Here is a 25,788-nt window from a genome sequence, read left to right as displayed (position 1 = left end):
TTTGCTGCTGTTGATTAATTCAGCTAAATAACAACATTGGTCAAAGTTGTTTTGTTTTTATTTACTTCTTTTAATTTTTCTTTACAGCATTAGAAATTCAGTTTCATTCCTTCCCCCCCCCCACATTTCTTTAGTTGCATGTACTCAGAATTTAATGCTTGCCACTGATTGCAACCAGAACTTAAGTTGTCTTTAATTTGCCCTCAATATAAAACACTTTCAGTTTCTGACTCTTTGCATACAGTATTTCAATAGTGGGGGGAAAAAAATCACAGAATTTAAAAGTAAAAAAAAAATAAAAAGTTATACCGATCTTGAATTAGGTTGTGAGAAGCATGAAGAAAACGTAAACAGAGCCATCTTTTACTAGCGCCACTCTTGGTTTGGATTGGATCTGACTCATTAAAAGTCCCCAGACATGGGAACACTTTGTAGACTCAGCTGAAAGGTTTATAGAAATGCCCGAAGGACAAGCCTAAAAGCCTAATAGGGAACAAATGTTTGAGTAAAAATAAATACAGCAGTGAAGGAACTGGATGCTTGAGAGGGATAAAAACGAATATTGATAAACGTGACTGAAATCAGAAGAAAATTACAGTTTAAAGTCAACTAGATGACTTGTTGAGAATACCAGTTAATGTACAGATGGTTATCTAACTGAAATATATTTGTGATATTGACTAAGCTGCAGTACTTCAGAAATTGAATCGTTAGGGGAGATTAGTGTCTCCTAAATCAACTTATTAACCGGAGAAATGAGGGACGACACGGGGATGGTTTTATGTGATAATCTCTCAGCATCAGCTTCAAATCACTGATAAAAGAAGAGAATATTCTCATTATCTTGGGACAGCTGACATAAAGAAGGATCTGATAAACTGTTCATTGGAAGCATAAACGTCGCCTTTTTAGGTGTTAAGAAGCTGCTGGTATTCTCTGATTTATTTTTTTTAAAAGAAATTTTGTCAACGAACAAGCAAAAATATAAGCTATTGTGAAATTTCAGCTATTTTCAAATAATAAAATAGAAACGCACTTCACGTAACATCAAAATAGGAAGAAATGAATATTGAAATTGTTTTCAAGTAAGAGTTTCTTTACTTCAAAATAAATGACTCCAGTAAAAGTAAAAAGTATGGGTCCAGTAAAGCTACTCTTCGAGTTGTGCTTTTTTCTAAACGTTATGCCTGGCTCACACAGCAAGATTTTAAAACTATTGGTTGATTTTCATATCCAGAGAGAAGCCAAACATGACGATGGAAGATTATAACAGGTTTGGTCCTACAGTGTGTGTTGCACAGTGTGATTTACCGTGGCAGGTTGTGCAATTGGTAACGGGCTTTCAGAAAGACTTTACTGATTTTAACCACCACTATGACCTATATATTTAGTTTACAAACTAAATATTTAGTTTGTAAACTATATATTTAGTTTACAAACTAAATATTTAGTTTGGAAACTAAATATTTAGTTTGCTAACTACAGTAAATACTTAGTTTGCTTGCTAATTAAGTATTTAGCTTGAAACAGTGGTGTTTCCAAATTAATAAAGAACATGCTGAAAAAAATCTTTGAAAAATGAACCATTTGTTTTTTTCTCTTATGACAAGCTAAACATTGTTGTTAATTTTTGACTGTTTACTTTATATCATTCTCTTCCCATTACCACATAATGTACACAAATTTGCTTTGGTGCATCACAGAATCGTCCTCTAAAAATCCTATGGAATTTGCTGTGCTAACATCACAAAATGTGCAAAAGTTTATAGATACTTTTGTGGAGTACAGCATATATAATGCTTTGTTCTAAAGCTGTACTTTGTGTTGGCTCCTAATTTGGGCTTGCTGCTACTCGTGGATTTCAAATTGTCCACAAGAAGATTTTCTTACATTTAATTTTGTAAATGTTGGTGTAAAGGTTGTTTATATAATTTGATATCAAGAATGCTCTCTTGTTTGCTAAGAACGTCTGAGAATAAAATATTTTTTCTACCCCTCTCTCATTTTGAAATGGTCTCCTTCTTTCCCCTCAAATCTTCATTCTGCTAAATGTGTTTTTTTTTTCTGTTGTTTTTTAAAATTTTTTTAACTGAATACGTTTAGGCTTTCTCTCTGGCCATGGAATGAAGATTTGTTGTCAACTGCTGAATAATTTAAAACACTGAAGCTACCACATACAACAGAGCTTTAAAAGAAGACACAGGCAAAACAAGTCCAAGAAAATCCTTGGAATATTCGAGTGTCCTAAGATCATTGCAATATTTTTTGTAAATATCCGTCATGATGCTGAGCTCACCGCCTTTATTAAAACTCTCAAACACACACGTTTCTATCGCAGAGAGGCGTGTTTCTCTCTCTCTCTTTCTCTCCTGATTTTATTTACTGGTGATTTAATACAATTTCTGCTTTCCGGAGAAAGGTGACTTTTGCTCGGCCAATGATAAACGAGGTCTGACAAAGAAAGTGAGTCTGCAGACACTGCAGTTTCTGCAACCTAATGCAATTGATGAGGGAGCGTTCAAAAGTTGGGCTTCGTATTCACTCTGTTTTTAGAAACAATATGAGGCTGTTATTTGTTTCTGTTTTCTTTCTCCTCAAAATCTCAGACCAGAGGTTTACTCAAGTCCCACATATTGCATTATGTATTGTTGAGATCCTGGCAGTGCCAACAGTTTCTCTGTATTTTTGTTGACCACTCACTACTTTTGCTACCTGTTTTTGGTTTAATCAGAGGTCATGTTTTTTTTTTTTCCAACAATATTTTTATTGTGTTTTTTACAGATATACCTACCATATAACCAATACAATAAACAAGACCAACAAACGCCCTCTTAGATACATAGAGGTCATGTTTTAAGCAATTTCATTACTATTTAGCTTAACACACCTAGATCAAAATAAAGGAAAATGGCTTACACCACCATATTTCCGGTAAATATTACACAATTAATTACATTTGAGCATTCTATTCCCCATGGATATGAAGTGGCTTGTTTACAGGAGTGAAATTGAAATAGAAATGGATAAAATATCAATGTGTAGCTGTGAAACGTAGGTATGAAAAGATGGATTGATGTGAAATCTGATGTGAGCAAAGGTTTTAACAAAAGTATTTTCACATTTTTGTCACAGTTTTAGAAACATGCAAACTATCTGAATTTCCACCATTGTGTTATCAATCTATTAAAAATTCACCCACTCGGTGTTAAAAATGTTGCTTTCTCATATTTGATTAACATAAAAGGAAGAGAAATAGTTCAGACTGGTATGAATAATGCACCATAATGTTTTATTTTATTTCCATAGGGACTATGTTTTATTTTATGCATTAGATAAATACTCATGTATCTGATTTAAATGAGCGGCATTGAAAACATTGCATTGTATTCTTCTCCCTCGTTACAAAGCAGAACAGTTCCAGCCTCAAACAGCTGAGATTTTAAAGAAAGATTAATTTAAGCAATCTTTGTGTGTTTTGGAATAACCATCTTAAGTTTTATGTTTTTTCCTGACTCTTTGCCAACGTATTGAGTTAAAAATGTGTCGCAAAATTTGACTGTCAAATACGGGACTTTCTGTATTTTAATTAGCTAGTAGCCTAAATCTGAAAATTAATAGCTGGTTAATGGTAGCATATAAGCTAATTAAATCTTTTTCAATTAAATCAATTTGATGAAAAATATTCAAACTTATTTCCAGAGACCATTAAACCTCAGAGTCTTCCACTTTTAGTTTAGACTTTATCAGATTGCTTCCAAAATGTTCCAGATAATTTGTCCCACCTGTTGCTAATCTTTCCTGTTTTCTTTTATATCTGTGTATCTGTGTATATCTTGTATTGCGCTCTGTCGTACCAACAACAGAATCAGATGTGTCTTTAATTGTGCTCAGCGCCGCACTGAGCTCAGTGAACAAAAGAAAATAGGGTCAGAACCTTGACTCGGTAATGATGCAGCGAAAGGAGCGGCTTTGATGTTATTATTTGTGCCTCCGGGCTTGTTTATGGAGAGAGTGTTTACTGTAGGTTTACCTCCAGCCTGGTCATTATTAATTTGGGACAGAGAGAATGGAATATCTCGTATTGTCAGAATCATTTCCAGACTCGTTTGTTTTGCTGGCACATCCGCTCCCAGCGTTATGCTTGGTTTGGTAATGAGGGAGACGGATAATTGAAAAATGGACTTTATAAATGTAAACCGTGGCAAATTAACAGCTGAAAATGATTTATTTAAAACGTGGACTTGTTTTTGTTGTGGTTTGGGAACAAAAGATATATTAAAATTTGAATAATCAAATCAAAATAATAAGTAGAAATGTCAGGTTAATTTTGGGCTTTCAGTGAGTCTCCCGTGTCATAGCAAGACATGCAACAATTTTAGTGTCTAAAACATTTTTAATGGACAAAAACTTGAACTAGAAGTTAAAATAAAAAGACAGACCATTGTATAAACTAGAAAAATGTCACTTAAGTTACAAAACAGAAAATTTAGTCAACAACCTTTTAGTATCATTCTAGTTAGAATATTTGATCTCTCATCTCCCCTTGGTATATTTGGTTGCTTAAATTTAAATTGATACAATCTTTGTCTTTTTTTATGTTCAAATTGTTATAATGGGTATTTGTGTGTACAATTTTAGGAAAGAGGCATATTTAACAATTTGTCACATAAAATGGGGATAAAGTTAAGCATTGTTAATGCTTCCTGTATGTGGATGTATATATTTAGAACTTGTAGGACGGACTAATATTTCTTAGACCTTTATTTTCATAATATGATTAAATCTCAACAATAGACCTTCTGCTAAGATTTATTTATTTAAAACTTTTTCTCCTTATTGCATTTCTGTTAAATTCAGAATAGAGTATAACATTCTTCTTCTCGCATATGCAGCTCTTAATGACTAAGCTCCAAGGCAGGTTCTTCAATCACGAGGCTCGACTTTTGTGAATCCAGCTTCCAGTTTCAATCAGAGGCAGACATTAAACTTTTTACGTTTGGCTTATACTTTAGTCTTTGATCAAGCTTGCTTGAGTGATCAGTGCCTTAGTTATATACTGCAATAGGCATAAAAGCTGGAGTATACGGTGATGGCTGCCTTTTCACATTTAGGGTTTATGTCAATGTATGGCTCCATATAGATTGATTACCAGATACAGTTACCAGTAACCTGTGGTTTTCAGATTTTATGTCCTCCCAACCTGTGGCGGCTTTGAGGCAGATGGAGGCTCTTGCAGAGCCTGGTTCTAGTGGAGATTTCATCCTGTTAAACTGCTTTCCGCTGTTTCGTTCACTTTCTCAGGACGTGGGATCAAAGTGAAAAATTAATGCTCCCTGGTGTTTTTACCTCTTTAGATAACTTCTCACAACTTGGCTTTTTATCGTATCCTAAAATTAATTTCATGGCTTTGCATTGTATCTAGATCATGTTGAACGTAGACTAAATGTACTGCTGTCATTTAAACTGAATTTGAATTATACTTGTTTATTTCAAAATAAAGTGCCATTGCACACAAATAAACTAAATTGAGCTGACTTGTGAAAAATGTGTGTGCAATGTATGACTTTCATATACCAAATAATTGACCCATTGTTCTGTTTTGTGTGTGTGTGTTTGTTTTTATCATCATTTTGAATTGCTTTCTGTATTAATTGTGAACATTTTTCCATTTTATTGCATCTTGTTTCAGTTCTCAGTGGCCAAGAATCTCGAGGGGTTTTGAGGAAAATCAGCGACATGCTGGAGATGATTATGAAAAGGATGGATGCGTTATCAAAGTTGGGGAACGCCACTGACACCCACAGGCTGGATGAACTCAGCTTGGCCTTGGACAGGTGAGGTACAACACAGACACACACGCTGCCGTTGGCAGTAGTGAAATAGGGGGTATTTACTTTACAACTTACAGTGAAACTGAAGATATCCAAACGTCTTTTAAACGTGAAAACAAATATGCTTAAAGTCAAATCAAAAGGCAAACTTAGTTGGCCTGTTAGTAATAGGAAGACACTTTATCAGAGGTGGATGCTGTGAATAGATGCAGAACTAACGCCCTTCCTTGTTTACAAAATATTGCATAATTTCCAATCATATATTTGCACCTTAATGTCTTCATAAAATATTGACAGTCTGGAAAAGCACAAGCACCATCTGACTCTTTGCTGAAGCAACTTTGATCCGGTTGGTTATAAATAACCAATATTAAAGCAACATCCTCAGCATCATCAATACTAAAAACTGTAAAACAGAGTCACTTCATTTGCTGTCTGGTAAAAGAGTTTCCACAATGCCAAAAGCAATAAACACAATTAATTAATAAATGTTTGAAGCAATGGATCAGGAGGATTTTAAACTTCTACATTCGTTTACCATCCTGTAACTCCTAGCTAATGCAGTCATGCAAACACTAGTATGTACAGAGATGAAAGCATCATGTGTAGCTGCAGTTTTCACAGTTATTTTTTTACTTCCTCACATCCCTAAGAGGTTACAACTGACATTTATTTTCACTTTGCAGTTTTTTCTTGTTTCTTCTTATGTTGCTTTTTTTCCCCCTCCACTTCAGTGATTAATTTCTCCTCTGAAGACTTTCACCTTGTTCTTCACAGGCATGAAATGAACCATCATGACCCTCCTGACACATTAACACAACAAATAATGTACAAAGAGATATTATAGTAACTGATATGGCAGTTTCAGGTAATATCGAGTGTGGTAACTGCTGCTGAGTGTGGACTGAAAAATGGCATTACCTCACCTGACCTCAACCTCTGCTTTTTTTTTTTTTTTTTAAAGTACTTCTCTCTCCACAATGATTTTTACACCCACTGTATAATTTTCTTTGCAGTTTGCCCTGCAGATATCCTCTCAGCCACATACATCTTACAGTTTAATTGGCCTCTCAGGGACTAAACTGGAAATGTTACAGTGACAAAGGCCAAATACCTTTGGTGGGGAAAATAAATCATTGTTTATGGCACAGAGTCAGTTTAATCCATTAGATTAGAGATGAGAAAACTTTGCTCACTTTTTAAAAAACTAATTAAGATTCTCCTCTGCTCTCCAAAAGCTACCCTGTTGGACAGACGTGATCTCCAATGGATGACTGCCTGGCTGTTCAGTTCCACAGTTATATAGCTGGTCATTAACCTGTGCTGACCTGTTGCAATATCAAGTTAGTTGATTATAAAAAAAGAAGTTTTGCTTCGGCTCGATGTCCAGACTGTGTATGAATAACACTTGTGCTTTGGGATTGTGCAGTTATGCATTAAATAGCAGCTGGATTCCTATTCATTATTATACATAAACGTAAATGTGCATTTTTTTCCCCAAAATGTGAGCAAACAGCAAAAATGAGTGATGAGTAAAACTTGACTAGTCAGTTTTCTGTTGAGTATTTTTGACTGTAAGAAATATATTTGTTCATTTCTACAGCAAACGACCAACAGAGTGGAAAAGAAGCAAGTTAATTTCAAGTCTTTTCATTTACTTATTTATTTTGCTTGGCTTAGGCCCTTAAGAGTAAGTGGAAAAAACAAAATTTGTCGTGTTAATTGTCATGATTCAGCAGCAGCAGAACACAAATAAAACTGTTTATTTCCACACCTGATTTATTGTTAAATTATTCCATTAGTTTGAGTTTGCACATAGCTGACCAGCTGAATTTCTGCTCCTCCCAGCTTAGCTTTTATAAAAGAGCTGTGGCTGCTGCCTCATACTCGCTCCATCCTCTCTGACTTTACTGTTGCTCCAAAGCAGTGAGTTTTCTAAGATAATCTAGATCTGTATCTTGACTTCAAGACTTCCAATGGTTTACCAACATTTCCAAAATGCAACATGTTTCCATAAAAAAAAAGGCTGTTGGCATAAAAACATAGAAAGGATTTACATTTAGTTTCCCTTAACCCTTGCTTCCTGTTATCTGCTAAAAATCTATCTTGCTCCTACTCATTGACTTACAGCCTGAATGAAATGCTCATATTTCTATTTTTAATTAGCTAAAATAAAAATAAAATAAAATACCAATTTGGCGTTCATTATTGATAAAAAAAAAAAAAAAGTCAGCCCTTAACAACGTTTAGTTTTTTCTGCATTGTGCCTTTAAAGATGTTACAGATTATGATTTGAGGTTGGAGTATAAGGCAGCAGCATGAGTCACATTTCAAACCCAAACCTGTTCTGTTTGTGCTCTCGGCTTAATTAATCACTTCCTGATTAATATGCCAGCAGATTTCAGGCTGCAGTGGTCAGGTCAAATTAATTAATATTTGCTTGCAACATATTGTCTTCAGACACATTCCCTCCAAAGAAACTAATTAAAAATTCCGATTTACCCGACTATCTAAATTAACAAGTGATCCACATTTCAAGCGTCAAGTTCTTCATAGTCGACATTTCCTCATTTATTTTGCCCCTTCAGAACCGAAACACCCGGACACGGATGTTTACTTCAAGAGCGGACTGTAAAGAAAGTGTGTGTAATTTTTAATTCCGCGTGTGCTTTTGTGTGTTCATGTGTGACCGCATCGATCAGGATTCAGCCGATGGGGCTGGTGGAGCGGATCCAGGCCATAGCCCAGAACATGTCCGACATGGCGCTGCGGGTGGAGCAGATCCTGCAGCGCAGCGTGGCCAACAGCCGAGGTACAGTTTTAAAACACGCATGGGTGCACATACAGAGGACACAGAGAGAATATCAAACACAGCTACGACCCGTCTGATAAACACACCTGTCAGTTGGCAGCACAACCACTCTGAATCTGGGCCTGCGCTTTAAGGCTAAGCAATCTCACCTGAGCGCTTGAATACTCGGGGTACGTGCCGGTTGATTATACCATCTACGATGGTCATTATTTACTGAACATCTTCTATTCACGCAGCAATGTTGCTGCCATATCGCACAGTAAACTGCCTTCTGCAGCACCTTCAGATCCCAAAGATGAACAGCCATCTTGTTAATCAGGTCTGGGTTATGTCACTTTCATTAATAGCTCTCGTTCCCCGCTACTTTATAGTGCATAAAATAGAAATCAGACAGCGTAATTGAATTCATGATTTAATTCCCTCTTTTGTATCTTCACCCTGCACAATTTAACACACAGAGTTATTATGTATTTTATTTTATTCTGGAGTAACCTCACAACATTGGAACCTCAAAACACTGTCCTGAGCCGTATGCAACGAAATTTCGTTCTGTATACACCCTGTGCATGCAAAATGACAATAAAGTCAATCTAAGTCTAAGTCTAATTAAAATATGTCAGATAATTTCTCTCTGTGTGTCTGATGCCATTAAAACAAAACAGGGGGTGAACCTGGCTGTGTTTTTTTGACAAAGAAACGAAGTGCCAGTTTTTGTGACGAGAAATCTGTCATTATCGTGCTAGTCAGATGGACTGACTGGCAAGTATTTGTCTGTGATTGTGCCGTTTTAAGGCTTCGGAAGAAGCCGACGGAAGAGCCGCAACCGCTTCTTAATTAGATGTACTCGTGTTGAGCTTCAAGAAAAGAAAAATCGGGGAGAGGAGCCGAGGGGTTAAGGCAGGGAGAGGGAGGAAGGATAGATTTAGTCATCAACAGAAGTAGGGAAAGAAGATGTGAAGAGAGGAATAAGGAGGCAGGAAAGAAGGGAGGAGTTTGTTTTATTTTATTTTACTTTGGTGATTCACTCTAATGTGAACTATGTATAGAAAATAACAATGTGTATTTGGACATACTTGGTCAATCTGGAAAGGAGCTGCTTATCTGAAATAATTCTCCAAATTATCTCTGCTTTCCCTCATGGCTGATGATGCATTTATTGATAGCAAAAGCAGGAAGTTGCCACCTGAATTTACCTTAAATTATTGCTGTGATTAAGCTACAAGCTTCTTCTTTTTTTTTTTTACCTCTAAAGGTAAATGATTCTTGGAAATAATCTTATTCCAGATGAGGAGTGTTAAAAGAGTGTGTAATACTCTGGATCTTTCAATATTAATGCAAAATTCTTTTTTTTTTTCTTGTCACATCACAATCTGGAAATAAAATGATTTTTAAAGGGTTTGTATCATTTAATTTACAGAACGTGCTCACAACTTTGCTTAAACGGCTTAATTTTCTGTTTAAGCAAACAACAAATGTAACAAAATGACACAAAGTTCAAACTCCTCAAAGCAAAACTGCTCCAACTCCTCAAAGTTTGAAGTGGTTTCCGCTGGTGAACAGTAATCTACCAGTTTGACCACAGGTTCTGAATTGGATTTAGGTCTGAGCTTTGACTAGGCCAGTCCAATGTATTTACATGTTTTCCCTTAAACCACCTGGGTGTTGCTACAGCAGTAAGTTCTGGGTCATTGTCCTGTTAGAAAGTGACCCTCCCAGTCTCAGATGACTGACAGACTTTAACAGGTTTTGCTCAAAAATATCTGTGAATTTGGCACAATCCATCCTCCCCTCAATTCAAACCAGTGTCCCAGTCCCTGCTGGTGTTTTTAGGGTGATGAGGGGTGTTGATTTTGTGCCAGACAGAGTAGTTTTCTTATTGGCTGAAGGGTTTGATTTTGGTCTCATTTGACCAAAAGCACCTTCAGGGTTACCTTTGGTCTCTGTGCTGTCTCTCTGATTAATGCCCTCCTCGCCCGATGTGAATGTTTTGGTGGGTCTGTTGGCAGATTTGTTGTGTTACGATGTTCTTTCCATTTGATGATAATGGATTTAGTGGCGCTCTGGGGGATCATCAGGGATACCGACACCCCACACCAAAAACTTGCAGCTTTAGTTGCAAAGGAAAGTGATTCAATAAATGATTGGCTCTTGAGGCTGAATACAAATGCATGCCCCACTTTTAACATTTATATTTGTAGAACCTGTTTTCAGAACACGGCACAAATAAGCAACAATTCAGTTCAAAGTTCTTGCAACGCTTTAATTCCCACAAATACACATTAAATGTTGGTCTACCCCTTGAAGTCCAAGTAGCTTACATTGACTTTTGTGAATAAAATTTGAAAAATTAAAAGTTTCATTAGATTTTAATGCTTTTGCAAGCCACTGTAAACTAATATAACTCTATATAATGTCAGTCAACGTATGTGTGCTGTGAATCTTGATACAGACTTCCAGACAAAGCTCTGTAGGGACCCTTGACCTATATTCCTCTATATCATTGTTCAGATTCTTGCTAGGAGTCTAAAAGCTGAACCCAATTTATCCCATCTCAATCAATCTTTGTTTCTGCAGCTTTATTGTTTAAATGAATTCCACAGCTAAGCTGAAGTAGCTGCACACTAGTCTATACTCTCACCAATATTTCACAAAGGCACTTGCTCCACTACAGTTCATTCTTCTATTCACTTTTTATATCTTATCACTTTATGTACAGAAACTACATCTTGTTTTATTTAGATTTTTTTAAAAGTGTGAACACAAAAGTCTTTTATTGGCTTGATGTGCATTATGTGCAATTACAGCATTAACTAGCTTGAATAAAAGAGATATCCCTTAAAGATCAACCAGACAGGAATTAATTTGAACTAACAGCATAATAGCCGGCAGGGAATTGACTAAAAGACTCTTAGGACATTTAAAGAAAAATGTTGTGATGACAAAAAAAAAAAAAAAACTTTTGGGGCAACAATCCCAAACCAGTGAGTGACTATTGCCTCAAAAACAGGTTTCTAGCTTTCTGATGTTGTAATAGCATACTTAAACTGTGTTTTACTGCTGCAGGCTTGTTGGCTTGGTGAGAAATATGAATATATAAAAAACAGTCTAAGTTGAGAAAGAAAAAGAAATGAAGAAAAATGACAAAAGTGTACGTAGAACCTAAAAAATATCTTCACATCAGAAGATAAAATATAAAAAAACAAGTTTGAGTAAAGATTTGCTGTTGTGTTGTAAGGTAATATTCTCTGTATTTATGAGAAAACAAATCAAAGTGGAAATTCATTTTACTATGATGCTGAAACATAAAATCTGGAAACTTTTATTGCTCTGTATTTGCCGTCATTGTAAAACACTAAACAAGAGAGACAAATCTCCACCTTGGTTAATTAGTGTATTTGGAGTCGAGCAGAAACTCATAGAATGAGTCCTTATTGCTGCCAGGAAAGTGACAGCAGAAAATTCCTCCAAATAAGACGACTTTTTTTATCGTTACATTTGCACATCATCACAGTTGTCAAAACAGCATTTCCATTTCTTGGTCACCATCCTGTCTTGACACGACCTGAAATGCCACTCATCATAAAACCTGTGGCGAAGAAGCGTCGTCTAAATCTTAGTTTTTGCATGAACATTTGAAAATGTCAGTTTCAAATAAATCAGTTCCAGTGGAAAAGATTCTGATAGACTCCACCAACAACTAGGTTAAGGTTGACAATATTGATGAGCATAACAAAGACTTTATCTTAGTGACTTGGGTGACCCTGATCCAACCCTTTAGATTTCATGCTGCAAATTCATACAAACTGTACATACATAGTTTATTGAGGCAAAATTCAGCCTTTTTTTCTGGCCGACATTAAAGCCGCTGTCTCACAGCAGAGATGACCAATCTTCCTTGAGTTTCATACTTGTTGAGTTTTCATACTTGAGGTTTTACAATTAAAAGAAGTTCTCACTATGCATGCTGAGGAAAAGAGCTTCAATACAATAACACTGAATGAAGCGGTGGAGATTACACTGATCTGCATTGAAAGGACAGTAAATTGAATCACAACAGACTTTTATTTTATTAGTCTTGGATTGAGTGGAGTTAACTTTAGTGAAAAAATGCCCTGAAGTTAATACAGTGGGGATTTGAAACATTGCAATTTTATTGAATTGGAATAATTTGAATTAATTTGTGGTGATGTGGTGATTTGATGTAAAAAAAAAAAAAAGTACATCGAGTGAAATCAGCACACTCGATGTGTCAAAAAACATCTATGTGAAAATATAAGAAAGAACCTGAAGCAATTTCAAGCTCCTTGTCCTCAGTTGTGATGAAATTGGAAAGACACATGGGCAAATACCTTCTGGTTAGAAGTTTTTATGGTCAGAGGGGATACAAATTGAGCTATTTGGCCAGAATCACAAAGTATCTTTGCAGGACTCAACAGGACATTTATCTCAACCCCACATCAGAATTGAGAATGGTGTTGATAAAGCAGGCAAACCAAAAGGTTTTGAAATGCACATGGTGTTAACCCTATTCAAAATGAATGAACTACACAATAAAGTTGGGTTTCCCTAATTCTAATTTTTAAATATCATTAAAGCAGTGAAGCATGGAAAATCCTGAAATCTGCATGTTTATGTTCCTATCTTTACAGGTAAAGATGGAGTCTTTGGATCCTGTGAAACTCCCAAGGATCCCCATTATCCAGACTGCACCAGCAAGATGGATGTAAGCCTTCATATTTTGCTCACCTGCAACATTTCCCACAGCAAGCACTGGACCCATACCGACTCACCTTGCTGCAACATAAATTCTTAAAAATGGCCGAATGCTTAACGATACTGCAGAACTGACATGTTTGACAAGTCTTTTTGACACCAAGAAAAGGAAAGAAAATAAAGCTTCATAGACAGACATATTGTTAACTTATCATTCAACGTCCTCGACGTTTATTAGCAGCTGATAAAGACACATAAAAATACATAAATTACATCTTTTATAGTAGTAACAGTCACACTGGAAAACATTAGTATTTTTCAGCCTTGTTTGTAAGAGTTCTACTTTTCTTTAAAAGTTTTATTTGTAGTTAAATTTGGCCAGGTTTAGATTAGCATCTACTTTATTGTAGTAATTTTCTGCCTTACTGAAAGGGCTGTTGTCTTGCCTCTTCCCCATTTTGAAGAGTGTCCAAGAGACTGCTGTGTATTTCTGCACTACACGTATTTCAGATGATGAAATAGAAACACCGCAGAAGAGGAACACTATGTGAGTGGCAAACATACTCAGCTATAGGATACCTTAATAAATATTTCTTTTAGACATATCTGTGTATTTAAAATCTTACCCTGTTTGCTTAGGATAAGATGTTGAATTATTATAAAAGTTAACATTTATTGCGTTGCAATAAATCAAGAGTTTTATTGAAAAGTTTAATTATTTCAGTAGTTCAACTCCAGATATGGAAACATGGAATATAAAGATAGTTCAGATATCTGTCTGTTAATTAAAATGATTATGACTTCCATCTAATAAAAAACCCACATGCATTTTTTTTTAGAATATTTGATATTAGACCTGTAAAAAAAATTGCACACAGAAATGTAGGCCTGCTGGAAGGTACATCTGTGTACTGGAGAGTGTATGCAATCAATACTTGCTTGGCACTTATTTTGCATAAATTACTGCATCAGTGCAGTGTGGGATGGAGACCTTCAGCCTCTGGCACTGCTGAGTTGTTGAGTTGGCCTACGATGCTTTAGCAGCAAACCTTTGATCATCTGTGTTGTTGTCTCTGATGTCTTGCAGCTGCTTCTTGACAATCACGCATAGATTCTCTATGAAGTTAAGCTCTGGCTAAGTTTTTCCTGGGCAGTTAAGTTCAGTGGTGGTCATGCCAGGTAGAGTGTTGTACTTTTTTGGACTTGATGAAGCACAGTTAGTCAACACCAGTGGATAATACGACTATCTAAGTCACCACTGACTGAGGAAAACTTCGATTCTGTGCCTCTCCACACTTCCTCTACATTACAGGAACTTGATTTCCAAATGTGCGGGCTGCACCGTGGTGCAGTTGGTAGCACTGTTGCTTTGCAGCAAGAAGGTCCTGGGTTCAATTCCTGGCCCAGGGTCTGTCTGCACGGAGTTTGCATGTTCTCCCTGTGCATGCGTGGGTTCTCTCTGGGTTTTCTGGCTTCCTCCCACAGTCCAAAAACATGACTGTCAGGTTAATTGGTCGCTCTCTAAATTCTCTCTAGGTGTGTGTGTGAATGGTTGTTTGTCCTGTCTGTATCTGTGTTGCCCTGCGACAGACTGGCGATCTGTCCAGGGTGTACCCTGCCTCTCGCCCGGAACGTTAGTTGGAGATAGGCACCAGCACCCCTCCCAATCCCACTGGGGACAAGTTGGGAGGGGTGTTAGAAAATGAATGGATGGATTTCCAAATGAAAATTAAAATTTCCTTTAGTCTTTGGACTAGTTTTAAGGGGCTATTTCACAGTTCTCTGAAGACAGACAGTTTTTTGTACACCTCAGTTTTACTTCCACTCAACTTTCTGTTAAAGTGCTTGGATACTGCTGTATCCATACTATGAAGTCAGTAGACTTTAAGTGTTTAGGCCATATCATAACACACCACCTTAATTGCTTTTGGTAATTAACAGAAATAAATGCTTGGATTATGTCACTTTTTTTAACTGAATAACAGGAACAAATGGACTTTTCCGATGATTTTTACATTTACTGTGACGCATATTTAGCACATATTTAGTCTGCTATTAAATATTTTAATTTTTTACATCCTTGAGACAAATAAATATCGTCTCTTTCCAGTGGATGCGTGCTCGTTGGACCTCAGATCCCTGCTACGCGTTTTACGGCGTCGACGGCTCCGACTGCTCCTTCCTGATCTACTTAAGCGAGGTGGAGTGGTTCTGTCCCCCGCTGCCCTGGAGGAACCAAACTGCTACACCTACTCTGAAGCCTCTTCCCAAAAGACGGGTACAAAAAACCCAAATAAACTTCTAGGTCATTAGTTTTATTTCTGCAATAAGACAGCTGGCTGAACGGGAGAAACAAACAAACCAACAGTGTCATTAAAGTGGAAGCATTCGCCTGCTAATGCAAACACATTTGTTCAGTCTCTGGAAAGTACAAATTAACAGTTGCTACCTCTTTACATGAAATCTGGCTTCACAGCTGAGCTAAAGCACGTTAGCAGTTTGTTTCCGAGCAAATTAGAAGGAGATCCATGGAAAAGGAATTGAATTATAAAAGAAAAAACAATCTGTTGGTGGATAGGAAACTGCAGGCAGATGTCTCTACCGAGGTAACACATGTTACTTTGTATTCACCGAATGTGAATTGTATTTTTGAAATCTTTGTGTGAAAACTTAAAAAAGATTCACAATATGCCACAGGATGATTTGTTTAATCTGACACTAGACAGTGCATGAACACAACTGTTTTTCCTCACAGATACCTGGCTGTCACCTCCAGTTTTCACCATCAACTGATTTTCTGACTCATTTAATTACTGTATTTTCTGCATCAACAACACAATGCTCTGACCTGACACTGTCACTCCGCCAGGGCCTCCCCAGCTCTCTCCTCCATCTCCTCCTCCTTGTTTTTCCCCTCACAGTTACGTACAGCTGCCATGATGGGAACTGATGTTAATTCCCCTTGAAGCTCCGCTTTCTGCTCTAATTGCTGGCCTGATTCCTCAGGGATAAACCCCAAAGGCTTTCCTTAAGGTGTTCCACATCTTACTGAGCTGTACACAGGGCGCTCTTGGGAGTGATGGAAAAACATCTGTGACGGCAGCGTACAATGCCTTTGCAAGAATTTACACTTTCTAATGGAGAATGCGTTTTTGGCACCTATTAGAGGAAATGTTTTTTCCTGTGCTGTGGTGCAGGACTGACACAAAGGGGGAAATGTGGACAGGCTATTTATGAGGTAAAACCTGGGATTCCCTCAGGCTTCCAGCTGGAAAAGCCTTGCCCCAGGGTACAAACACGTAACACAATTTGACATGCTGTCTGCACTGCTGGAGTTTTAACCACCTCCAATAAAAGAAAATATCTCTCTCAAAGAGAACAGACTCATCCTGTCACTTTTCTTCTACCTTTCAACGTCCGTTCTGTTCTGCTTTGGGCCTATAGTTTTAAGGCTTTACACAGATGGACGTCTTTAATTTTACACACCAACTTTTTATAGGAGTGTCTCTGCGTTCACATTGTTCCTCTCGCTCCTTCATCCACAGGCTGTTTTCCAGTCCGACATTGGCAGTCTGCTGGAGCAGGTGGGAACCGGAAAAGAGTCCCTGAGCTTCATGAGGAGACGCATACGCAGGCTGTCGGCGCAGTGGGCCTCCGCTGCCCGGCGGCTGGATGAGAAACTCCGCAGCCTCTGGAGAGAGCAGAAAAGGGTAAACGGGGGGCTTTCTCTCTCACACACACACACACACCCCACACACACGGAGGTTTATTTATTTTATTTTTTTTGCAGACACTATCGGATCAAAGTGTGAAATTCTTTTCAAGGTGGCTCAGGTGGAAGACTTTGTGAATTCATATGAGGGGTTTTCCTAGGAGCCAATTTGAAAATGGTTGCATGCACATCTGCTGTGGTCTCGCTCCTGTTAGGAAAATCTGGGCTTATTTTTTTGCTCCATTTATATGAGAAAGATAAGGATGACCTTTGGTGATGCGCAGAGATTTCCAGATGACCTTTCTCAGAGGAGAAACCACTAAACCAACTGCTGTGCAGACAAATAACTAAAGAATTGTTTGCTGTGGCGCATGCTGTGCCCTGCATTAATATGGTTTTATTATTATTTGTTTATACTGCTACATTACATACCGAAACATTAATGTCTTTTATTTAAATTTTATGTAATAGATGAACACAAAATAGTGCACTACTGTCAAATAGAGGGACAATACAAGACAAGAAGTCTTTAAAAGTGTGGCTTACATTCATATTTAACCCCACTGACTCCTTTAACTAAAACCTGTTTGAACCAGTTTTCTTCGTTCTTTCTTGGACATGTTCATTGATGTCTGATATGTTTTTGTAAACACTTCTATGTTTAGTAGAAAGCTAACACTGGACATCATGATGAAAACAGATCATCCCCATGGTGATGGCAGCATGCTGAGGTGATGTTCTTTGTTCAGTTAATAATGGGAAGATTGCATGGATAAAAGCAGGGAGGTCAAGGAAAACAACCTGCTGGAGGGTGCAAAAGATTTCACACTGAGGTGTAGGTTTTTACCTTCCAGTACGATGACGACCTTCAACATACAGTCAGAGCTACACTGGGATAGTCTAAATTAAAGTATTTTTCTATGATAGTGGCACAGTAAAAGTCCTGGATTAGATTTTGAGGTTAAATGCAAATACATGCCGCAAACGTTTAAGACTTTTATTTATTAAAAGAAAAAGAAAAAAAATAGCAATAAACACATGCTCTTTCTTGTCCACGTCACAATTATTCATTACTTTATATTAGCCTGGTTTTATTCACACTGATCCCTCACACAACTACCATTATTATACTTTTGTGTGTAGAGTGATAGTGGTGCTGCTCCCCTACCAAATGATTTCGATCTTCTGCCTGTGAAAGGAAACGGCACTTCATAAATATCTTTCAAAGAGACAAAAATATTTTCCTTTTTTTATTTTCATATATGAATTGACAAGAAATTATTTGTTCTCGCTTAGTTGCCAGATTTCTCACTTTCTTTTCTTTAGTTTTCTTATAACTCTTGAAATCTATTTGGTGATTCAACAGAGGAGAACAAAAGTTTCTCTCATTACACGTTTTTGGGTGAGACGTGCACGAGACAGTCCTTTAATGCCCTTAAGCCCTGCTCCTGAGTTCCCCGAACAGTATGACATTTTCTTGGACTAATATTTTCCTCTCTTATCTATGGCCGCCTGGAGTGAATCACACAATGCTGAGTTAAAGGCGTAAAAAGATAATGACAGACAGGAGCCTCTTGCAGACTTTCATCGACTTTAGCACGCTTTCACCGCTGACATTTACAGGGAAATTTCCACCGAGTTTCTGAGAAAGCCTCGCCTGGAGGCATGCTTGTCTGAAAAAATGGGGCCGTGACATCGTACATTTTCCTCGTGTTTGTGTTTAAACTTTAGCCTGATTGAAATTGTCTTAAGCAATCAACTCTGTGTTAAAATTTACCCCCAGAGCTACACTGTTAAAGCGCCTCATTAGACAATCTAATGGCAAGGTTTTGAGATATTTACAAGGCATATTTCAGAAATATTTCTAAGATATTTTTGTTTTTCTAAAAATAGACGTGATATTCTGATGTTCAAGTTGATGAGTAACTCAACACATGAACTCTTCCAGACTGTACGCGCCGACGATCCAGCCAAATTTGCAGTACTGTAATTCCGCTGCACTTTGTGCTATCTGAAAATTTCCAACGGTTTCTAAGAGGGGAGACGTTGCGCTTTTTTGCCAATATTGGGTTATTACGGTAATTTCACCCCGGCCCTAACCGTCGTTGCGTTTTTATTGTTCTCGCAGCATTTTGCCAGTCTGGGTTTGGGTGTGTTGCTGTGAAAAGTGTCATATTCCCCCTATGAGAGAGTCAGCTTTGTTTGCTGTAATGGTATGTTAGACAGAAGTGGTAACCGTCAATCGGCAGAACCTTGCAGACTTTGCCTCCATTGCTCCGACACTGAGCTTTGCAACAGGAACAGAAATGAATAGATTTGTGTGGTGGAGAGATGTTTTACAGAACATCTCAGCCCTGTCTGTCCATCTGTTTATCATCTTTATGCTCCGGTTAGCTGCTGTTAGGATCTGGACAGCAAGTACTTCACTAAGCACCCCGTATTTACTGCTTACTCTCTCCGCTGAGTCATATGTCTTGACTTGATTATAAGTGATCATATTCCTGTTGTGAGAGGCTGATGTCTGGAAGAACAAATCACTTTCCTTGGTCTACGCTGATAAAATGTTCATTATTTGTTCTATGATGTTTTCTAAAAGCAGAAGTACTAAAGGAAGACATTTTTCCTTGGTTTCTCATTGATGCCAGGTTCACTTTATAATGAGCGAAACGACTCGCATAACTGAGACGTACATCCATCTTTGAGTCTTATTGGACTCCCTGGAAACTCCTTTATCTCCAGTCAAGCACTTGTAAATGCTTTGACTTTAAGTTTTATAGCATACAATCAAAACAAATGTTAACCTTGAAAATGTGCTGCACTTAGATCTGCTTGCAGCTTTAGTGACTTGTTTTTTCTGGTCAGCTGCAGCTCATTAAACATATCATAAACATGGCCGTAAACATCACAGCCATGTTTATACCGAGATCTACCCTACATACTGTATATCTACACTCATACCATCTACACTGTGAACTACCCCAGTCCAACATGGACACACACTTTATCTGTCATTATTAGCTTCTTCCTACCATAAATCACTTTGCTTTCTGTGTGCATTGAAAGATGTTTAAAATAACAGGACTTGTGAACATAATCTTTTAAATTCTGAATAAAAACTGTCACATTTTTTTGTATTGTGTGGTTTGACTGGATCTGAGGTAAGATGTCAATAGTTATTTATTGTTAAAATTATAACAGCAACACATAGATTAGTTTTTGCACCAACTTCCTTTTTAGCATGTTGAAATATTAAACTTACTTGACAGAACATGATTGGAAAGCAGATATTTATATATGGTACGAAATCTGGTGATTGGTGCCGCAACTCGGGTGTTGCTTTAGAATTTCCACATAATGTTTTTTCCTCATGATACCATGCACAGCGTAAAAAACACCAGTCCAACGTAAAGCAAAATACTCCAACAACATGATGCTTTCAACCCCATGTTTCACAGTTGGGATCAGGGTTTCCCGCAGTGTATTTACTTGTGCCCCCACCAAGCTTAGCATTGCTTATTTATTTAAGTTTCTTTTTAAATGTTTGCATTTTTAAGACTATATAGTTGTTGTTGCAATGTTAATCTTCCAATCACACATAATTATCAAGTGATATTTTAAAATTTCCTGTCACAATGGGGCGTGGCCGGATGAATGACTGCCGAGCGGCGTAAAACAACGGGCTTAGCAAGTTTTCTGGGGGAAACCTTGGGGTGTCTTTAATCAGGCAAGCTTCCTTTGTTGGATGTACGTCAAACAGTGAAAAAAAAAATTACTATTTCCTTCAACAGATAATTTAACTTCAGTAATAAATGACTTCCTCCCTCCCAATGTATCCATATGATTTGGCAAAAAGACCCGTTTCCTTTCAAATCAGATTGCTGCTCTTAAAATGGGGAGACACGATCAAGACATTCAGGTAAGACAGATTTGTGTTGATCTTCATGAGTCAACAAGTGACCTCACGAAGACCGCTACTTGCTTAGACTTTGCGCTTTTATGATCAGAACAGTAATTCAAAAGCGTTAAACAACTGGAACTGAGCCAAACAAGGTTGCACAAGGAGCCAAGTCAATCTTACCACTACACACAGCGAGCAGGATTTCCATAAAACCTTGCCAAGTTTATGTAACCTAAACTACTCACCCAACATTTTGCCCCTACCACTAACCTCTTCAGTAGTTATCACTCCTGGTAAAAAAAAAAAAAAGTTATTAATCTTCAACAATTCATACTTTATTGGCACAGAACTAGACTTTGAAGTTTTCTATATCTGATCTTTGAAGATTATTCCTTTACATAAATCATTCGACAGAAATAATTATCAATATAAATCTTTTATTAACATAAAATTTTATGAATTCATTGGGATAATTTAAGAAAAATCTAAAGAGCTAAAGTTCATATTGCTTAGACAGTTTGTTAAATATGTCCAGGTGTGTTTGTGGGACTACATAAAAATGCCATGTTTGAAGCCCAAAAAATGTAGAGGATGCTGTTCTTGCCAACGACTGGAGAAATAAAATTGGCAAATATCACTTTGGATGATGAAATACCGGTTCATAGAGCGGCCACATTTTATTTTTTCCTGTTTGTGTTTTGCACTGTTATGGCAGTGACTAATGCTGAGAGATTTTCAAAATTTATTGAACTTAATATCCAAACTGAAAGAGAACATTCCCTGCGACTGTTTACTAAAGTTTTTTTTTGAGACAAATGTGTGGCCGGAGTAAAAAAAATGTGCTAACATCTGTTGAAAAGTGTAATTTCATTAAATATTTAACTGGCAGGAAATTGCATCCTTCCCCATCAGCAATTAAACTACTCATGTATCACTGTGTGAAGAAATTAGCACTCCACGGGTCAATTTTTATTTCAGATTCATGGAGAGTTGATTGTGTTTTCTTGGAGTTAGAGTAGAAAAAAAAATCATCCGTCTGCTTTTCTTCCACTACTCTTAGTTACAATTAAATTAAAACGTGACCAGTGAGTCGTGCTTGATTTCTTAATTCTGTTAGACCCTAATCTATTCCAGTGTCAGTAAATAGAGAAAATAAACTGTGAAACTGAGAGGATGAGGATGTTTTTTTTTCTGTCCTGCAAAATGGAAATCAAGAAAACTCTTCAATTTGATTAACATATTTTCCAGGTATGGATAACTGAGAAGAAAATGTGGCATTAAATAATATTTGTATTATTAGAATTTGTCCATCCATGTATATATTCCTCTGTCAATCAAATGTAGTAATATTTTACCTCAGAAATTGACTAAAACGTTGTTTGGACCTGTAAAAATAAGGAAATGTGATCTGCACAAACTAAAATTTTAGTATCTTTTTTTTTTTTCTTCAGATTTTAGTCCATGTGGGCTTTCTGACCGAGGAGTCTGGAGACGTTTTCAGTCCCAAGGTACTGAAGGGCGGTCCTCTGGGTGAGATGGTGCAATGGGCCGACATTCTCACCGCTCTCCACGTGCTTGGACACGATGTCAAGATCTCGGTTTCTCTCAAAGAGCTGCACGGGTAGGCTCAATCATTACCGTCATATTTATTGTGAAATTGCTCTGTTTTAAAAGGTAGAGTCATCAACGGTTTTCACTTTTTCTTAAGGGGCAAGCTGCAGATCTCTACCTCGCACACTGTTTGTTTTTTATTATTATTTGGGCTGCAGAGCTTGTTAAATTCTCCCTCTACAGAAAGTTGTTAAAGCCTAAAGGCTTCTCTCCTGCGCCTCCTTCCTGTTGCAGCCCACTGACCTCTGAGAGAAAACGCGCCTGCTCCTAGTCATTACAAATACAGTAATGCCGGTGGATATTCTCGCATTCGCTGAAATCAGATTAGCAGAATTGGGCTTAATATATATATATATATATATATATATATATATATATATATATATATATATATAAAAAAATGGCTATTTTCCTGTCACACTGTGGGAGGTGAAAAAGATGTCTTGGTGCTGCCTTGGATGACTAGACCTAGTAATGTGTCCTGGTTATTGAGCACTTCAGCCAATGCTGTGGCCAGGAAACGCGGGCATTGATGAGTTAGTGCCGCCCTCCGATCTTAAATTTCAGTGCCGTGAAGAAAAGCTGCTCTGATCAGCTGGTTCCAGGGAGACCAGCGAGGTGGGGAAGACTCTGTGGGAAAAGCGTCTGCTGGCCGCGCCATTATTTATCCACTAATTGGTGTCGTGGTGTATTGAACCCCAACTCTCTGTCTCTGTCTCTGTTGGGAAAAGCAGCAGCTGATTTTTTTTTTTTTTTTTTTTTTTTTTTTTTAGAAAACCAAACAAGTTTGAAGGCTAGGACTTATTTTAACTGCCTCCTTTTTTGTGTGTGCACAGGCAGAAATACTTCATTGTTAGAGTTTTTTTGCGAAGGTGTGGCAGGATAACATTCAAGCTCATATTGGATTGTACTCAGAGACAAATGAAACATTCATCCTTTGAGCAAATCTAACAGATGGCGGTAACTAATAGAAAATGATCTTTTTTTTTTTTTAACAGGCTCTGACCACCCCTCTGGATCAAAAATACAACCCAGCACACACGTGCCTATTTATTTCCAACCAGTTAATGACAGACGCCACACAACTATAAATCTAATTTCTGCGGCTATTAATGAGCAAGGGAAGAAAACATTTCTCTCCATCTCTACTCTTACTCTCCTACACGCTATTAAATTGACAGATCGTTATGTGGGTTGTGCTCCCACAGAATCCCCTCAAGGCTTGTGTCTATTTACATTTTCAACCCTTCGCCTTTCCGCTCAAGCTTTGAAAAGGAGCTTAATATCACTGGACAGGCTGCTGAGGTAGACAGAACCATTGATAAGGGCAGCAGCCTTTCTCACAAACAGATTGTCCATGCTGGGAATTTATTTACAGTCGCGTCGAGCTGTTGCGCTGCATAACAGGCAGTAATTGCCTCTGATTGGCAACGTTCAGCCACTGAGGTGTATCCGCTTAGAGGTGTCTTTGGCTGGTGTCTTTCTCTTTGGTTTCCTGCTAGGACAAATCGGTTATCTGCGCATCTTGAGAGGCAATTGTTATTTCTGTGTGAAAAGAGTTTGTTTGCTGGCTGTGCAACAATCCACATGTAGTTTTTTTGGGAAAAAAATAATTTATTTCTAAGGTTTGGCAGGTCATGAGACAGTGGGAAAACCATCTACAGCTTCAAGGACGAAGAGCCGCCCAGCTGTCGTACTGGAGACTTTTGGAAAAAATGCCTGTTGTTAAATCGTTAAAATATGTTTTCTATTTTACAGTTTTCTTTTTTTTTTGTAACATTAAGTATTAATATTTCAGATTATGAAATATAATAAGATAATTAAGAAAAAAAAATCTCAGCTAACACAATTCTTCCTATGTGAAGAAGAACCCGCCACCTGCTACAAAATAGTGTTTTTTAAATTCCAGTGGAGGAATATTTGCACAATTTTCTTTGCATTCTAGATAACTAGTCTTAATTCACCAATATTGGAGAGTTACTTGTGTGACATTGAATCACATCGTCTCATTCAGATTTAAATCCAGACTTTAACTTGGCCACCCCAAAACCTCCATATTTATGGAGGTGAAGACAGAGAGCTCATTGCCGGTCTCTCTCCTTCAGGATTCGCTGGTAGCTGACCAGAACTCACTGCTTGATCATTTACAGCAAGCTGTACAAGTCCTCAAGCAGTAAACCTGCACTAGATCATCACTCTCCTACTACCAGATTTGACTCAGTACAATGCTCTCTGCTTGTGCCACTTCACTTCATTGCAACTGCGACTGCTGACTTTCTGCTATCAGCTATTAAAAACATGAGATTTAAGATCTTATAAGATTAAAATATTTAAAAGCAAAAAATACACAAATGTGAGCTAAAGGTATGTCTCATCCCTCCTAAAAGGTTTAAGCCTACTCAGAACATACAGTATATCCCAATTTATTCAACATGACTGCGTTTGTTTTGTTTAGATTTTACACTTATGATGTACAGTTTTTTTCTTTTAAACCACTTAAGTTTGTTAGCATATCAACTTTGATAAGTCTGGCTCACATTTTTCTCCTAGTAAAACAGAAAAAGTGATACTATCCTCATCTGACGAATGTTCTTACATTAGCCACACATGCGTTATTCTGTACATCCACTAAGTCCAGTGTTTTGATTCCAACCTAATACTGGTTTCTTAACTCCATCTCACCATCTTGTCCTGAAACGCAAACATTTTGCCCCTTCCGGTGAAGTAGAAACAATTTATTTATGGATTTGCTTAATGTCATTACAAAAGACACAACTAAGGTATGTGCAAGTCATCAAAAATGCCGCAAAATGCTGGTTATTAAAATATTCTCATGTAGTTGTTTTATATGCATTAGCCTAGCTTCCTGTGATGTTCAGCGTTCATTTTAAAATAGTAGTGTTTGGATTTAAAGCGGTGAATGGGTTGGCACAAGAATTTCTGTCTCATCCTCTGACTAAACTCTCAGTTTTCTCTCTTTTCATTTTCTACATATTAGTCATTCCCCATACAAAGCTGAAAATTAAAGGATATCAAGTTTTTCAGGTTGTGACCTCAGGGGGTGGAACAACATGTCTCTGCAGATGCATTTGGTTGAATCACTAGTTTCTTTTAAATATCACTTCTATTTGTCCAGGCATTTGGCAAGCATTATACTAGCATGAACATTTATCTGCTTTGATTTCATGTTCTTAATATTAATCTCTAGCTT

General features: G+C 37.4%; 1 protein-coding gene across 1 annotated transcript in view; it reads left to right on the top strand.

Moving 5' to 3' along the window:
- Nucleotides 1–25,788, top strand: part of mgat5b (alpha-1,6-mannosylglycoprotein 6-beta-N-acetylglucosaminyltransferase B) — a 71,847-nt gene that overhangs the window by 14,078 nt on the left and 31,981 nt on the right. The window contains exons 3-8 of the mRNA XM_028043008.1: nt 5,690–5,834; nt 8,534–8,643; nt 13,293–13,366; nt 15,467–15,634; nt 16,902–17,066; nt 22,418–22,587. Of these exons, the coding sequence (XP_027898809.1) occupies nt 5,690–5,834; nt 8,534–8,643; nt 13,293–13,366; nt 15,467–15,634; nt 16,902–17,066; nt 22,418–22,587 (832 nt within the window). The remainder of the gene's footprint in view (nt 1–5,689; nt 5,835–8,533; nt 8,644–13,292; nt 13,367–15,466; nt 15,635–16,901; nt 17,067–22,417; nt 22,588–25,788) is intronic.

The sequence above is a fragment of the Xiphophorus couchianus genome, chromosome 16 (assembly GCF_001444195.1).
Source record: "Xiphophorus couchianus chromosome 16, X_couchianus-1.0, whole genome shotgun sequence".
In the NCBI taxonomy this organism is placed as follows: Eukaryota; Metazoa; Chordata; class Actinopteri; order Cyprinodontiformes; family Poeciliidae; genus Xiphophorus; species Xiphophorus couchianus.
The sequence above is the reverse complement of the archived record's forward strand: the minus strand, read 5'-3'. Positions and strand labels throughout refer to the sequence as shown.